The sequence below is a fragment of the Engraulis encrasicolus genome, chromosome 6 (genome assembly GCF_034702125.1).
Source record: "Engraulis encrasicolus isolate BLACKSEA-1 chromosome 6, IST_EnEncr_1.0, whole genome shotgun sequence".
In the NCBI taxonomy this organism is placed as follows: domain Eukaryota; kingdom Metazoa; phylum Chordata; class Actinopteri; order Clupeiformes; family Engraulidae; genus Engraulis; species Engraulis encrasicolus.
The window spans coordinates 44,927,021-44,945,152 of record NC_085862.1 but is presented as its reverse complement, the minus strand read 5'-3'; the positions used below and the strand labels follow the sequence as shown (position 1 = coordinate 44,945,152).

Below are 18,132 nucleotides of genomic sequence, written 5' to 3'. Positions count from 1 at the left end.
GAATATTTCTTGCGGGCAGGGCAAGCGGGCGGACTAGGGAAAAAAGCGGTCGGGTGTGTCTTGTTTTTTCGTCGACCCGCGCATCACTGATAGCTGTAGCATTGTGTCTCTTGACCTGAGTAAATGAGTTGACAGCAGGTTCAGGATTGTTTGTGGTTCTGTTGAAAATGCCAATGGAAAGTTCAACTTGAGCAACCATCCGTAATATCTTTATCATACCAATTCATTGTTACATTTTATTATGGGTGTGCTGTACATTTAAAATCATGTGCCCTTTCTTAAGGGTCACCAACTGTCTCTCCCTACAACAGTGAATCAATCTCTGCCAAATGAGCAAAATGCAGCCAAACGCAAACACGGACATGCCCACAGACACCGCCCGTCCCAGGACAAAAGACATAGAACAAAAACCCCTCATATTCTTACATACAGTTCAATGGTAAAGTGCAGTTATTCAGAGACCAAGTGCAATGGGTTATTACAGTCAGTACTTAACAGGGATGTACTAGAGGGTATAAATGTAAATGATCCGCAGGCTCTATTTGTCTGGAATGAAGGCAGCCTTGAACCTCCTGCCTGAAGGCAACAACTAATATGCTTGATGTAAGGGGTGTATGAGTTGATGTACTGAGTGTGCCACTCGCTGACCTTCTCCAAGTCAGCGCAGCTGCCGAAGTCCTGCTCCGAGAGGTAGCTGATGAGGCTCTGGCCCTCCGACGGCTTCCGGAACATGCCATCAGGGACGCTGCTGTACTGGGAGCCATCTGTACATCACAGAGTACACACACATGGATGACACACACAGATACACACACAGACACAGACACACAGACACAGACACACTTAGTTCTATATATTGTTACTTTTGAATGAAAAAAAACAAGCACCCACTTGAATGTAATACCATATGCCCATTAAAGTTTTTGATGAATAAATCACACACGCACAAGCACGCGCACGCACGCACACGGACGCACACGCACGCACGCACGCCAATAGGCACACCCAGAGAACTTACTGGACTCCATGTAGAGCGAGCTGGGAGTGCTGCGGTCACTGCTGAGGGGGGAGAAGGGGTCATAGTTCTTCCCATCATCAACAGTAGACTCTGAAATCACACACATGCACACACACACATACGCACAGGAGTAAATGCACGCACACACACACACAATCATTCTTCCATCAATTCATTGACGACTACTTGGAATGGTGGGACAACATCGAAATGGAATACACATGCACAAATAATACAAAAAACAACAGGGATGGAACTGAATGTGTTGCAAACTTGACCGATGAGATGATTACCTTTGTTTTAAACGAAAGATCAAAAAAATAAAATGAATAAAATCGTGAGGAGAAGTGAAGACATGCTGGAATGTGCTGATCATGTACAGGAAAGATTGTTTTGTTTAAAACCCAAGCAGCTTGCTCCATTGGGGCCAAAACCTGACTGCTTCTTTTAAGTGTGGGGAAGCTCTCGCCCTCGCCTTGCTTCTCTATCTAATCAGAAAGAAGCAACATCTCCTTCCTGGAGCCCTGCACACAGTACCACAAAACACGTGTGACCCAATTGACATGCCTGTGACAAAGCCCAATGTGACTGTAACACAACTCAATGTAGTAACAACAGTCTAAAATGTTGCCGTTTGTGAAATATGGAGCAAGTGTAACAGCAGTAAAGTTATAAAAATTTTAACTACTGTAAGTAATCAGCACGGCAGCGTGGTTGGTATAGTCTTGATGTTTGAGGGACTTACAGTTGTGCTCATATGTTTACAACACAGAAAGCCAAATCAACCCGTCACTAGCTTCAGAAAGAATAAAATGAAGTTTTTGAGCGACCGTCTCACTCTCCTGATCTCAACATCATTGAGCCATTCAGGGGGAACCTCAAATGTGAGGTTCCAGCAAGACACCCAAAAATATTATAGGAAACAACCATTCTGCCAGGAAGAATGTGCTGTTTTGTCATCTGAGAACATTAAGAGCCTTATCCACAACTACCACAAACAATTTAGAGCGGTCCCTGATGTTAAACAGGGCCATATTCAGCATCAGAAACTAGGGTATGTAAACTTTTGAACAGGGTCATTTGGGTAGTTTGGGTTGTGATCATGCTTTTGAAAGAGTAAACACAGAATATTGCTAATAAATATCTTAAGCCAGTCACTAGCCATGAGTGAAAAAAAAGGTTTTGTGTAATCCTTCATATTTTGTGAGAAATCGCAGAGAAAGCGTTTATTCTGCTGGGGTATGTAAACATATGAGCACCACTGTATATCTTTGAGGCCTGTTGCAAGACACTGCTTGTTCAAGTCACACCCAAAAATTATTTTGGGCAGTTTAATATCAACACCTCACTCATCCTCCATTCAAAATATTTCTAATCACCATATTTCATGCATTTTGTCAAAGCTAAGCGATTCAATATGTTTGTGAAATAGTTTCTGGAAAATCTGATAAGGCAAAGCAGCAGCCTTGTGACCAACAGTGTAGAGTAATGACCATGAGATATGTGAAATTCATGGTATGGGGGCGGCGGAATACAGAACTTTAATTCAAGCTGCCCTGGCAACCTGCCTGGTAACAAGCATGCTTATTAGAGCTGTACACACCCAGGTTTCCCAAAGGACCCGTTTGGAATACATCACTTGTTTTTTTTTTCTAAAAGGGTTTGAGCACAAAACAGTCTTAGTCTTTTGGATTTTTTCCAGGCCATTTCAGTCAATTCATGGCACGTGTAGCTAAAGAATGTCGAATAGTCTTAAAAAAAATGAAATTAATTATACACAAACACACAAGGCAATCATAAACGTGAAAACTGCATTCACAAATATACTGCACATGTAATGAGGGCATATCATGTTGAGAGGAGAGAGAGAGAGAGAGAGAGAGAGAGAGAGAGAGAGAGAGAGAGAGAGAGAGAGAGAGAGAGAGAGAGAGAGAGAGAGAGAGAGAGAGAGAGAGAGAGAGAGAGAGATAAAGAGAGAGGGCGAGGGCGAGATACAATGCAATGTGAGATTGCAATATACAGTATGATATGGTAGGATATGACACAAGCACAGGGGGGATGTATTGAGGAGTATTGAAGTGCTGTTCTAGAGCACAGCAGACCTGCCACAGGGTCCTCTATTATTATGGTGATTTTCCTGTGTCCCCCTTCTAATCCAGAGAGGACACGGACAGCAGGAGGGGAGGAAGAGAAAAAGAGAGAGAGGACGAGAAAAAGACAAGAGAAGAGACAAAAGAAAGTGCAAAAGAAATTGTTACCCCTGAATACTAAAGAGTTAAGACTGGGGATGTCAACAATTAATCGATGAACTTAATTCATTAAGAGTAACTTGTCCAAGTCAGAAGCAGATAAAACCTCTCAGTGGTTGCTCAATTCTTGACCTTAACAGAGACTTGTCTAAGAAGCAAATGCTAAACCCTAACAAAACTCCTGTCAGCTCTTATGCATTCGTTGACCGTGTTCCAACTTGTTTGCAGAGCAGGCTAATAGTTTAGTAACAAATGCAATAGTGCACGCCGGGTGCTCATGTTAATCTGTCTAGTAATAAGAGCCCCAAACTGGAGAGGATTCCAAACTGGGATGCTTCCAACTTCCAAGCCTCAAACATTTATTTATTAATCAATTAATCAATCAAGTGGAAAATCTGAAGGTCTCATACGTAAACAGAGTCTGGTAAAGCACATACTGTAGATTCACACATGCACAACCAACAGACTTGAACTGCATCCAAACCATGCATGGAAAGCCATCCCATTCCTTCTTCAACACACTGAGCCACCCGCCCCCCAACAAAGCGTCCACTCACCAAGCCTCCTCTTCTGCGTGACGCCCGTGTCGGAGAGTGACCGCACGTGACCCCTGCTGTGACCCCGTCCCGGTCCCCTCTGACCCTCGGAGAAGGAGCATCGTCTTTGCTGCGCAGCACCTGCAGCGGCGGCACCAGAGACAGCAGAGCCGCCATGTCCTTGGCCCTCTCCCCCAGCCTGTAGTCCGCCGGCCTTGTCGGCTCCGGCTCCCCCCTCGGCCGCCTGCTCGGCACTCCGTGTGGAGCCCTGCGAGTCGCGGCGGCGGCTGCGCTGCCCCAGGTTCCCGATGGCCAGGTACTCCGGCCCGTCGTCCACCTCCAAGGCCTCCTGGGACGAGGGCGACTCCCCTGCTCCAAGGCCGCCCCCGAGCTCCCCCCCAGGGAGAGCCGATGTGGAAGAGGGGGCGGGGGAGGTGGAGGTGGAAGTGGCGGCCGCTGCAGTACCGGGAGGCTCGGTCAGCGAGATGCGAGGCACGCAGCTGGGCTGCCCCACCATGGGGAGCTGCGACTGCTGCCCCTGCTGTCCCTGCCCCTGATGATGGTGATGGTTTAGCTCTCCGCTGGTGCCACTGCTGCCACCACACTCCCACGGGGCACCGCTGGCACGCTCTGAAGCGTCCGTCTGTCGACGAGCAGCGCCTGGAGAAGAGAGAGAGAGAGACAGAGAGAGAAAGAGACAGAGACAGAGAGAGAGAAGAGGAAGAGAAAGTGAGAGGAATAAGAAGTTCCAGAGCAACAAAGATGGCAGACAGAAAGTGAAAGAGACAAAGAAAAGAAAGGGAAGAAAGAGAGAGAAAGGGAAGAAAGAGAGAGAGAGAGAGAGAGAGAGAGAGAGAGAGAGAGAGAGAGAGAGAGAGAGAGAGAGAGAGAGAGAGAGAGAGAGAGAGAGAGAGAGAGCGCAAACGAGATATAAAGACAGAGAGAGGGGGGAGAGACAGAGAAGGAGACAGAGAAGGAGAAAGAGAAAGAGAAGACCAAAAGAAAGCGAGAAGTAGAAGTGGAGAAGTGAAGGAGAAGGGTACACACTGTGAGCCTTGGCGCTTTTAAAATAGATAGCATTCCCTATTCCCAGAAGCCCTATTACTAGCCACCCGCCCACCCACCACTTGACGTCGGGAGAACACCAAAAAGCACATGCACATAATTTCCACCCGACACTGTGCACTTTCTGTGCAACACAGACAAGGGGACGCATTGAGGGCACTCATTGTGGGCTATTCAGAGCGGTGCTGGCGTTTTCTGCTCTGCACACAAAAGCCAGCTATTCTCCCCGCTCGAGGCGTCCGCGGTATGCTTTGCCACCTACTCCCACAAGAGATGCCAAAGAGTTTAGCTGCAATGCAAACAAACTGGACGGCAGGCTTGGACCCAAATCACTACGCTCTCCACTTCCATGAGGTATTAGTAACTTAGTAATTACAAGTGCTCCCGATTACATCAACTACACAACTGGGGAGCATTTCTCGAAACCAAAGTTGCGTACTACATTAGCTACTTTGTTGTTTTCAATGCATTTTCCCATTGGCAAGTACCGAAGTTTCTAACAAGCTAACAACTTCTCTTTTGAGAAATGCACCCCTGATCAAGGTTTTCGGATGAGGACCTAAACGTTTCTTTCTTTTTTTTTTCAAGCTTCAAGAAGTCTGGACGCTAAAAACATTGAATGAGAATCCACACAGAATTCTTCTGTGTGTGCAACTTGCAGTTTGCAGTAGTGGTTTAATAACAAATGCAATAGTCCACGGTGCTAACAATAATCCGCCAAATAAGAATAGATTCCAAACTGGGATGTTTCCAACTTCCAACTTGAACGAGTAACAATCTTCTCAGACTCCTCTGAGATTATCTGTGTACATGTGAGAATACTGAATACTGTGAAACAGTAGCGTGTCTGCTAACCTGATATGCTGTCGGCCGGTCCCATGGGTGCCCCACCCACCGGCCCCGTCTCCCTGAGGAGGGAGCACTGGGAGGTGGTCATGCGGCGGGAGAGGCCGTTCTGGCCCCCCTCGAAACTCCTCCAGCTCCCCATAGCTCCCGGCAGCATACACAGGCTCTGGCTCTTCAGCAGACCCACCGAGGGGGAGTCGTTCAAGTGAGACAGCTGGGGAGAGGAGGAGTAAGGAGAGGAGAGGAGAGGAGAGGAGAGGAGAGGAGAGGAGCCGAGACGAGCCGAGACGAGACGAGACGAGACGAGACGAGACGAGAGAGGATAGGAGAGAACAGAGAGGAGAGGAGAGGAAACGAGAACAGAGAGGAGAGGAGAGGAGAGGAAAGAACAGAGAGGAGAGGAGAGGAACGAACAGAGAGGAGACGAGACAAGACGAGATGAGAACAGAAAAGAGATGAGAGAACAGACAGGAGAGGAGACGAGAGAACAGAGAGGAGTAAACAGAGAGGAGAGGACAGAGAGGAGATGAGTAAACAGAGAGGAGAGGAGAGAACAGAGGATGAAAAAAAGGATAATGCTGTTGTTGTTACATGAGCTCAAACACTGAAACGCAAGAATTGATTGAACTCGTGACACTAGAGGATAGATAAAGTCGATGTTTTATTGATCCCAGAGGAACGTTATCATCACTATTAGCAAAAGACACACTTGGAAAGATAAGAAAACAGACACTAAAACTTAGAGCAGAATGACCTAATAGTAGCTCGATGTGGAGTATTGAATTGCAATAACAAAGAGCACAGGCAAATATGTACAACATGTACAGTACGTGGTAACATCATGTGACAAACTAAACTACATATTTGAAATTACCATGACATGGTCATGCATTATAACAGCAAGAAAGTATGAATGCACACGACACATGACAAAAGACAATGAACAGTGGTTTGGTAAAATTGGCCCAGGGGAATATCTCTCGACAACGTTGTTGCTAACCAAGTTAGCAAGTTAGTAGGTTGCAATGCAGTTTCCCATAAGCAACCTACTAAATTGCTAACTAGTTCGCAACAACACTTTCCAGGGGAGAAATTCCAAGAACATGGTTAAGTGATAAACCTGGCGAAGTCAACCTGCATGAAGTGGTAATTCTGCTAATAGATGGCCCAAGTGTCATTTAGAAAAGAAAGAATCCAGGCTCTTCTATTAGATGGTTTACCACTGCCTCAGGGTGCCTGGATCACTACTTAGCAAGGTTCTTGGCATACTCCCAAGGAGTGTAATAGTGCAGAATGAACACAGACAAGGAGGCGCTTACTCGGACTGTGTCGATGAGTGCCAGTAGGCGCGGGTCGTTCTGATCCACCGCCTCCAAGCACTGGAACATGGCCGCCACGTGGGGCTCGCTCAGCACAAACGCCTCATCTGCACACAGACACAGACACAGACACAGACACAGACACAGACACAGACACAGACACAGACACAGACACAGACACAGACACAGACACACCTCAAAAAGTGTAGGGAGTGGGGGCACACACAAACAACACAAACGTGCAAATGGCCCGCAAAGTGTCGAAATAATATGTCTGGTTAAAGGAAAGGGCAAGTTCACTGAGCACTGATATACGGTTAAGTACATTTTTACGCCAAGGAGGATATGTTTTCAGTCGCGTTGGTTTGTTTGTCTGTTTGTCTGTCAGCAGGATAACTCAAAAGGTTTTGTGGAGTTGTCAACTCAGAACATAGTCAAATGTTTTTAAGTTATATTATAGGCAAAGGATGCCACAGCGTGTAGATGTTATGGCGTCAGTGACCCCATGGACTTGGTGGAGATTTGTTTACAATTTACCTGAACAGGAATCTACAAATACTACAGTGTAGTGTGAATTGCGAAGTGCAGGTTCAAAATCTGATTATGGAAAACTGATGCAAGTTACCTGGATAAAAAATAATCATTTTAAAAATGTTAGAAACTTGGCGACTACAGCTTATAGTGTGATATGAATTGTCTGAATAACAGCTTCCGTAGGATTTTTGTGCTAAAATTGATTTTTTTGCATAATTTGCCTTGTTTGGGGTCCTACTACTGAAAAATGATGGGTGTCGAATTTTCTGACCCCGTTATACCCCTCCTCTAGGGGGCGCTTTCTCGCCCTGGCCAGTATAGCTACCGAACCCATATCTCTACTAATAATGATCACATTTTCACAATCTTGGTGTCAATTTCAGGGTTATTGATGATGCTGAGTCCATTTATGACAGTTTCATTTTGATCAGAAGTTGCTATTAGACATATTTTTGAGATTTAAAGGCTATTTTGAGATTTAAAGGCTATTTTGTCCACCGGCATCTGTCTCATTGGATCTATGCACATCATATACATAATAAAGATTTAAATTTTATTAGGGTCAGTACTGTGAGAAAATGATGGGTTTCAAATGTATTACCCCTCCAGGGGGCGCCTTTTCACCTTGGCCAGGATACGTATTGCAACCATAAATGCAGCAATAAAGATCCTATTTTCACAAACATGGTGTCAATTTAGGGGTTATTGAGGATCCTGAGTCCATTTATGGCAGTTCTAGTGTGATCAGAAGTTGTTATGACTCATTTTTAGGTAGTGGCAAAGAGTTGTCAAACTTGTCAATAACACGATTGAAAATGAATATACCAGGATCTTCTCCAAATAAAGACTAAATATTAACCAACCAGAGGGGGTTGTGTGCACTCAGGAAGATGATGCTGACCAGCTATGTAATTTGTGTGTGAACAACAACAGTAACTGTGTTTCATATAGTGAAGTTAAAGGCCCCATTGAGTTTTTTTTGTTGTTGTTTTTTTAACCATTTTAAGCAACCATTTATAACATTCCAACCTTAATATTCCAACCTAACATTTTTTGAGGTAAAAAAAAAGATCATGTACTGTAATGGTAATATCAACTCATTTATACAAAATATCATGAACATGAATAGTAAACAGCCCGCACTGAGGAGTGCTGGTCATTAAGCATTGCTGCTTCATTTTTTTCTCCTAAACAGGTGCACTTAGGCTCAAGGAAATACACTATATCTCTTCAAGATATGATCAGATGTAACTCCAGTTTCAGCCATAGCATCAACAATTAGAACTATTCCTGGTTCAGTCATTCGAAGGGACACCAGCATTTCACCTGTAGTCTTTCAACAGCATGCATGAGGCTAGCTTCATCAGTTATGATATGGAGAAAGACATTTATGGATTGCCAGCCCTGTAGAGCTCAATTGAATTTTGCATCTTCACAGCTTTTGCCCTTGATGGCAACATCTCCCGTAAGCTGGTAGTGTTCATTTAGCACAGACTTGCTGGGTTGAGGGAAGCTGTCCAAATAGTGCATCACAATATGAGCAAGATGTGGTGTTGTGGTGATAAGACATGGGCAGTGGCATCCTGACTCAGTCCTACTTTGCCGCCATGAAGTTCCTTCATTTTCCTTTATGCTCTAGGTTCTGATCTGTGAACAAATGAGTAAAGGGAACCTTTGATTTTGCCGCAACAAAATCCCCTTACCCAAGAGCATCCCATGTAATAGGATCATCTTGTTCCAAAGCATTCATTTGAGCAAGATGGACTGCCAAGAGGCGGGCATAACTCAGGAGATCATATGCAAAGAAGTACTTGATAAGGTTCATCAAGGCAGCCAGATAACATGCCCAGTCCACTGGACGACAACCACTTGCTCTTACAGGTGTTGTACAAGAAACTGAGCAAACTCTGAAGTGTCTTCTGCTTGAAGAGGTTTCCAAATAGAACTGGGTGTTACTGTACAATTGCAATGCATCTGGACTGTGCAGATGCAGAGCCTCATTGATATCCACACACTTGGACTTGAATGGATTCAAGGGGATGAGCAGAGGAAATGGCATGAAATCTTGTCATCATAATAGCCAGGCTAGTTGTGATGTGATATGCAAGGGCCCACTTGTATGCTTCCCACCAAAGACTCCATGGAGATCTGCTGAAGAGTATGAATCTCTTTCAATTGAGCATGTGTCAATGCCACTTGCATCAGTTGTTTTGCCAAGAGCATGCATTGCAGCAAGCACTACATACTGTATCTATGTGCATAACACCTGCTCGTAGGTGTTTTGGAAAAGGTCAAGATCAGAGATGATGAGAGTTCTCCTCTCAGGACCTACTAAAACAGCAGTGATTCCCTGTGTCAACATCAGAACAGAAAATGGGTTGCATAATTTAAGGTAGGTCTTGAAAGTGGAGCGATGATCTCTGAGTTTATCAGGCGATAAGTCTCAGATTGCAGGGATATCAGTAGAGATTTAGTGGCTGTCCAACTATGGATAACTTCATGTTTTACCAACTTCTTGGCATGTTTGGGTGTTTGTTCATCTATGGACAGAATGAGATAATCACGGTCAGTTTCCTATTCAGTACATTCTGCTGCTGTACTGTTGGTCGCATCTGTTGCTAAATATTTAGCAAGTGCCCATGTAAGAGTAAAGGCGTTGGAAACAGTGTTGTCTACATTTCTTTGTTTGAAAGTTACATTGAACTGGCCTAGTCCTTATGATTGGTAGCTGCAAATGTGGTGCATGTGGGGAGATGTGGGGAGCTTCTCAGGGATGACAAGGAGTTGGTTGACGGCAACTAAATCTTCATCTCTTTGATTCATTACAAGCACTGAGCCATGGAAGGTGTTCTGTTCCGTGAGGTGTTTTGTAGGAGTTTAAGGTTGTACAGTAAATGGTTGCATACTGAAGAAGGCACACGCCAAAACATGTTTGTGCAATAAAAAACACTGCTATGCAAGGTGCAGCCTCCTTCTTGAAACATTGAATTTAATATTTGTTCCAGCACCCTCAGAGGTTCAAATAATTAAGAGTGATGCCTGCTCCAAGAACAAAATTGTACAGTAAATGGCAAACCAAACATTTACTCTACATTTACTTTAAACAATATCAGGTAAACAACACCCACCCGACTTGTTCATGCATTTCAGAACACCTTGTCCTATTCGTTTTTCGAGTCCAATTATTCTTTGGTAGTCACTGCCAATACAAATTACTCACTTTGGTTACTTTATTCCCCGACCCTCCATAGCGAAATAATGACTTTAGTTGCTCTGGTAGCGTTGGAAACCTTTGGTCTACACACAAAAGTAGACAATTCTTATCTTCTGTTAAACAGTTTTGTTTTTCTATCGCGATTTCTTTCTCCTGATATTGCCAATCGGCCAAGCCTTATACAAAGTGAATTAGAAACTGAGCTGCTCAGTTTCATTGTCATCTATTTTAATAAAAATATAGAAAACTCTGAAACTGTTAATAAAATTGGGTAACGGAATGGGACGGATGCCATAGTAGTCATAACTCCCACAACAGACCTGTAGGTGGACAAGCCTTAAATGTCAAAAATATGTGTAATAGCAACTTCTGATCACACTAGAACTGCCATAAATGGACTCAGGATCCTCAATAACCCCTAAATTGACACCATGTTTGTGAAAATAGGATCTGTATTGCTGCATTTATGGTTGCAATACGTATCCTGGCCGAGGTGAAAAGGCGCCCCCTGGAGGGGTAATACATTTGAAACCCATCATTTTCTCACAGTACTGACCCTAATAAAATTGAAATCTTTATTATGTATATGATGTGCATAGATCCAATGAGACAGATGCCATCGTAGTCATATCTCCCACAGCAGGCTTGTCGGTGGACAAAATAGCCTTTAAATCTCAAAAATATGTCTAATAGCAACTTCTGATCAAAATGAAACTGTCATAAATGGACTCAGCATCATCAATAACCCTGAAATTGACACCAAGATTGTGAAAATGTGATCATTATTAGCAGAGATATGGGTTCGGTAGCTATACTGGCCAGGGCGAGAAAGCGCCCCCTAGAGGAGGGGTATAACGGGGTCAGAAAATTCGACACCCATCATTTTTCAGTAGTAGGACCCCAAACAAAGCAAATCATGCAAAAAAAATCAATTTTAGCACAAAAATCCTACGGAATGACACTTCATACCACACTATTAGGTCAAGATAAAGACAACAAGATTTCATTTCAGACAATAAGAAAAAATTGTGGATTCCATGAAAGCAAAAAGCCAAAGGTCAAAAGAAGGTGATAAACACATGAAAGTGAGCTCAGACAAAGGGGACTGGCCAATATGCCAATAAGGAAGAGTGGTGTGGTATGGTGTAGCATAGTGTAGCACAGTGTGGTGGGGTGCAGTGTGGCACTTTACTAACCGTTGTAATACTTGCGGGTGTTGCTCTCGTGCTTGAGGAGGGGCTTCAGCTGGATGGAGAGCGAGTGGACCTGGAGGCTGTGCAGCAGCCAGCGCTCAGCCTTGTAGCCCTCCCCCTGGATCTGCACGCCACTGCTCAGCACCGGGTCCAGCTGACTGAACTGCAAACACATCGACACACAATGGCCAAATGAGTCCTTTTCTTCTCCTCGCTTCTGGCATTTGTGCGTTACATAAGGTGCAAAACAGTGGTGATGTGAGCAGATTTCACTCAGAGAAGGCCAGGGACTGTGTGTGCATGATGCAATTGTGTGCGTGTTGGAGTTTGGCGTTGGACAGGAAAGGTGTTGGCACACTCAAAATGGACATTGTCCCCAATTAAAGTAAGCACTGTTGAATATTCAGGAAAGCCTTTCACACATGGACGAAATGAGGTGATTTAAGGTCAGCACAACCTAGACTACTGCCATGAACGTATGTCCTGAAATAACACATTTTAAACACTTTCTAACCACGTTTTTGCCACGTAGTCTATTGCATAAATGCAGAGCTGAGAGTGTTAAGAGGGTAAAGGAGAGGGTTAGGGTCACACGTACCTGTTCCACATGAGACGCCAGGTGAGGGCTGATGTATCGGACACACCACACAAATCGCCAGTAGTCTCTCTGCTTGTTATACACCTGTAGCACATGGCAACAGAAAAATAAGAAGAGACATCAGAGTTGGCAACCTGGCCCCCATTAATTTTAGATGCACATGATATTGTGTTTGGCGCCACCAGCGGACAACCCAAAGCACAGCAGGCATACAAGCAGATGGGTAGACAGAGCAATACCTGGCTCAGATTAGATTATCCCGATGATCATCATGATGAGCGGAGAAAACAACATTTCCCAACCGTCAAACAGGGTTTTGTGTGTGTGTGTGTGTGTGTGTGTGTGTGTGTGTGTGTGTGTGTGTGTGTGTGTGTGTGTGTGTGTGTGTGTGTGTGTGTGTGTGTGTGTGTGTGTGTGTGTGTGTGTGTGTGTGTGTGTGTGTGTGTGTGTGTGTGCGCACCCCCGCCTAACGTCCTGATTGCAAATGAGATAATGACCTTTGAATTGTGCTTTTGCAAGGTATTGAATAATCATCATCAATGACGTCAAGCACTTTGTCACAAGGCTACATACAAGCAACAGGAAAGGACTTTAAGGAACTTAACAAATCAAATCATCAACTCACAGGGCCTCAAGGCCAAACACAAACTTTTTCCTCGTTTGTTTCATTGTGTCAATGCTTTTCATGGCTCATTTCTAACGATCAATTTCAAGCCTAGGTGTAGTTCCACTTTATGTGTACTACATGTAAATGTTCTGAATAATAACAGTACTTTCCCCAGTGTAAGCATTGCTTTTGTCAAAAGAGAGTGTCTCTCCTTTTGTCAAGCTACCTGCTTTCAGCTGTACACCTTGTACTCATAGACATGACTGCAGCCACGCCAAGCTAGTTTTTTCAGCCATTTTGTCTTTTGTTAATGTAATCATCCCAATCAAATCAACACAATCAGACTGGCATCATTTTGTCACAACGGGTCAGTGGGGCGATAAGCAAATATGTTACAATAGTGTCACCAGTTGTTGCTCATGTGAATTTGCTATGGTTACAGCAAGTTTATACAAAGAAAGAACACAAACAAACAAAAATGGAATGCCATGACATACGAGGGTTGCATTTTCAGGTCAAAAAAACATCCGGAATTCCTTAACAATCAAGAAAAGTCACATGAAGTCTGCATTCCTGCTCCTATACAGCCAGGGTGGAGACTAGGGCATTACCCCCATCACTACCCCTTCTGCTTGTTTTTGCCCCCAACACTCCATTTTGCTGGTGCATGTGAATGTTTGGTGTTTCCTAATGCTTCTGAGAGGGGAAAATGCTTACAATCCCTTCACTTCCCTTTGAATTGTTACTCATCCACTTCCCCTTGAATGGGACTGACTCTCTCTTTTACTTGCCGGTACATGGGGAATCTCTCTCTCACTGTCTCGTTTGGTGTATGTCTGTTGTTTATTGTATATGTCAATTGTCTATTGCCGATTTCATGTCATGAGAGGAAAGAACAGGAAAACAAATATTTATGGTAGTACAGAAGTACATGTTAAGGGATAATGGAAGTGTGTGGATGTTGATTGCAAACTTGATAACCATCAAGTTTAAATGAAAAGTCATTGTTTTGAATTGCATTGAAAGCATTGTACATGAAATCCTTCCTTTTTATAAAGAAAGTTTTTTTTTTTTTAAATGGACAGATTGACAGAGAGGAAGATGACTCCCCCTAGACTTTATTTTAAAATGACAACTGTGGGCCATAGCAGATATACCATTTCATGCAGGTTAACCTAACCAGGTTCATCACTTAATCATGCTGTTGGAATACTCTCCATGGCTGGCACTGGAAAGCCAAAGAGATTTAACTTTCTGCTCTCATTCCTCTTCCTGGGTTCTCTCTGGCAAGGCCTACCACTGTACCTGATAGTGGAAAAAGTATAAGTTTGCACACTGTAGCTCCGCTTTAAAATGTATTCAGGTCATACAACGTTTCAACCCAACAGGGTCTTTATCAGGCCTGTTGGGTCTAAACGTTGTATGACCTGAATACATTTCTAAGCGGAGCTACAGTGTGCTGAATTTTTTCCACTATCAGATGCGCCTTTGTCCTGCACCTGGCCTCAGAGAGGTGGGATGTGCATGCTCTTGGGTCAAAGACGTCCAAAAAGGAATTGTCATTCAGTGTAACGGATACCTTCTGCTGACTGTAACTGTAAAAAACATGACTCTTTTTATTTTTTTATTTTTTCCAGTGAATTCATGAAAGCCTCGGCTGTCATCCATTCACTTGAAACCATTTTAAAATCTTGTTTTTTTTACAGTTACAGTCAGCAGAAGGTATCCGTTACACTGAATGACAATTCCATTTTGCACGTCTTTGACCCTCTTACTCTTATGAAGATTCTACCACTGTACCTGCTCATACTTGAGGCCATGGCTCAGGATGCTGTTCATGTCCTTGTGGAGCCTCTGCAGCCCGCCATATCTGGACCACACATTGGGGTTGTTGGTCGACAGCAACCCCTCCACAGTGGTCTTAAGGCTGGACAGCAGCTTCCAGTGCTCCTTCCTGAAGAGACAAAATGGTACATCACACTTGAGACTTACAGCAGCTGCTGAGGGACAAAGATGGCCTTCAGATATGTAGGGAATGGATACTGAGGTTACTTGACAGAGAAAGCATTCAACACATGTCACCTGAGCACACACTGTCTGCAAATCCAACAATTTACAACTTGCCTTTCATCTAAAGCAAGGGTGGGGAACCTAGGTCTTGAGTGCCGTTAATGACCTTTGAGGCCATTTTATGTGGCCCACGATGTAATTTTAATGTTATGCAGCTTCACATAAAATATGACATATTTTATAAAGGACATTTGCAAAACAAGTTAGATATATTCAGGGGACCTAGAGAAGGTGGGGTCTAAAATGCATAGGGAAATCCTGCTTTGTGTTCATACTACGGCCCTTGGAGGACTTTTGCAGCCCTTGGAGGAATTTGATATGGCCCATCGAATGAAAAAGATTCCCCACCCCTGATCTGAAGCTTACATAGGTTTACACGTGCACTTTTACACGCACACACACTGTATAAAGCTAAATGGGTGAAACTGTAAGGCAGAGAATGATGGCCTGTACATGAAAACAGATGCATGATATCTTCTGCATATTTTCAAGGCGGACGTGTTAACTTATTCCATAACACCAATTAATTTCAAGAAGTCACACCATTGAACAATTGTGTGCCACTCTGATGAAGATGGAACTTCAGCTGTTGTCATGTGTCAAGTAAATAAATGTATTCTCTTGCATGACTGAAATCAGTAAGTTCAGATGTGGAGCAACCACAAAGTCATGATGATTCTACACTAAAAATGCTTCACAGACAATTAAATTGCAAGCCATGTTCCAGCACTTCCTTATTTTCTCTGAGCTCAGCATTCAGCTTTTGGGTTTCACTTGCTTTGTGTGTGTGTGTGTGTGTGTGTGTGTGTGTGTGTGTGTGTGTGTGTGTGTGTGTGTGTGTGTGTGTGTGTGTGTGTGTGTGTGTGTGTGTGTGTGTGTGTGTCCGCTTCTTTGCCCACATTTCTTTTCCAGTGGGACACACACACACACACACACACACACACACACACACACACACACACACACACACACACACACACACACACACACACACACACACACACACACACACACACACACACACACACACACACACACACTTTACGTCTGAGAAGAAAGTGTTTATTCAGGTTCTGTGATGGAAAACACTGAGCCCCCTGGATTACATTCAGAGGGGAGTGTTAGGTTAGTTTAGAACCGTTCTGGTGAGAGGTCATGTGACTCAAGAAGCTGGAAAAACAAGGAACATTTTTACACAGTAGATGGGTCCAGTCATGTGGAGTTGAAGCACATTCATTGGTTTAGCTAAAAAGAAGTCATATCTCAACACAGTCTATGTCTATAAGCTACGTGTGGGTAAATGGCTTAGTTCCATGTCAGTGCGCTAAACCTCTCAGCTTCTGGATATATAACTTCGGACATTCCTGGTGCCTCTCTACAGTAAACCCTAATGACATGCCTGTTAACCATCAGTTATTGCGCAATCGTTACATATCGGCAGTGGCACAAGCCATCAAGCTCCAAAAAATGCCTTTACAGCACAAATGCTCACGGGGAGGACACACACAAGCTAAGCGTCACCTAGTTTACATTCATGTACTGTTTATAATCGCTGATACACCACTCATTCCTTGCACATTGTAGAACTGAAGCTCCCCGTGGCTAACTGGAATTGATTGGCAGATTATTGTATTGTGGCACCATTTATTCCACGTTTCATACAACGGGTGGGCCAACTCAGGGATGAATGGAGATGTTAAAATGACTTCTGTAATACCCACGTAGTGGGTTTCCTTTTAAAAGTGAGAGGGAGAGGAAAAATAAAAGATAGTGATGAACAATTTCCCCCAAATGTCAACTTCGTGTCAAATGTCATCCTCCTCACAGTCACGGCGCAACCAGCTTAGCCATCTGCTGATAGCTAGCAGCCATAGCATAGTTTATTTAACAACTAGCCTACACAGGCGTCAACAATTTTGCCTCTTTCGTCAAGTTTAGGCTTAAACAGGGCAGTTTTCCGTGTCTCATAAGTGAATGTGATCTGATAAAAGCTCAACCTCTAAGGCACGTGAGCAGAAGACGAGACAGGAAAGATTAGCCAAATTACCTGGTGAACGTTAACAGATGAAGAGCTAATGTTAGATCTTATGTTGACACAATGCATCAAAACCGGAGAGAAACACTACATTTTCATCTCGCCACATTAACAATGAATGTTCACACTATAATGTTGGCAAGTGTTAGAAACCCACAACAATGCCAAAACATTTCAATATAGCCTACAGCTTGCCAGTGAATCTGAATATACACCAAGTGTCGCATGCCAGTAGCTTTCTTTTTTTTTCAACCAACTATGTTGGCCAACTATGAAGGCAACAACACTGTCCTCGCATCAACGTTAGTGGGAAGTAGGCCTAACTACTGTATTCACACTATCGACACGCTCATAGTAACACTTGTTTATTACAATACACGCAATAAAATGGCACAAAAACATGAGAGGCCCGCTTACTTAGCTTGCTGACTAGCTGGTAGGCAGCAAGGACTTGGCTGGCTAGCTGTCAAAACAGGGGGTGAAAATAGGTGGTAGAACTAAACATGTCGTTTTACCTGCGTTCCAAAAGTTCTGCTTCTGAAAGTGACTCCATATCTGTTAGTTCCAGGGGGGAAACCGATTCATAGGGTCAGCCTCCCCCCGTAAACATCACTCTTCTGGTAAAATCAATCGTTAATACTACAGGTCTCTTAACTGGAAAGCTAGCCGGCTAGCTTGCCAAACTGAACCTGCACACGAAACCACACAACCCTGCAGCTTTTTCCGTCAACACGTCAGCGAACACGCCCAATAAGCATTGGCCATTCACAGCCCAGCCCACAGACCTAGCTCTGGTGTTACTTTGTTGCCAGCAGAGCCGTAGTACAGAGCTCTTAAAGTCTGATCAT

The 18,132-nt window shown here is 43.8% G+C and overlaps 1 protein-coding gene across 5 annotated transcripts in view; it reads right to left on the bottom strand.

Annotated features, from left to right (window-relative positions):
* The window catches only part of rubcn (rubicon autophagy regulator), a 34,402-nt gene extending 16,424 nt beyond the window's left edge, over positions 1-17,978 (bottom strand). For all 5 annotated transcript variants that reach the window (XM_063201752.1, XM_063201754.1, XM_063201755.1 and 2 more), the window contains exons 1-9: positions 17,800-17,978; positions 14,980-15,133; positions 12,573-12,656; positions 11,978-12,137; positions 7,034-7,140; positions 5,724-5,928; positions 3,825-4,463; positions 1,019-1,108; positions 649-764 (exon numbers count right to left, since the gene is read on the bottom strand). In XM_063201752.1, the coding sequence (XP_063057822.1) occupies positions 649-764; positions 1,019-1,108; positions 3,825-4,463; positions 5,724-5,928; positions 7,034-7,140; positions 11,978-12,137; positions 12,573-12,656; positions 14,980-15,133; positions 17,800-17,837 (1,593 nt within the window). In that variant the 5' untranslated portion in view covers positions 17,838-17,978. The remainder of the gene's footprint in view (positions 1-648; positions 765-1,018; positions 1,109-3,824; positions 4,464-5,723; positions 5,929-7,033; positions 7,141-11,977; positions 12,138-12,572; positions 12,657-14,979; positions 15,134-17,799) is intronic.
* Positions 17,979-18,132: the final 154 nt, after the last annotated feature.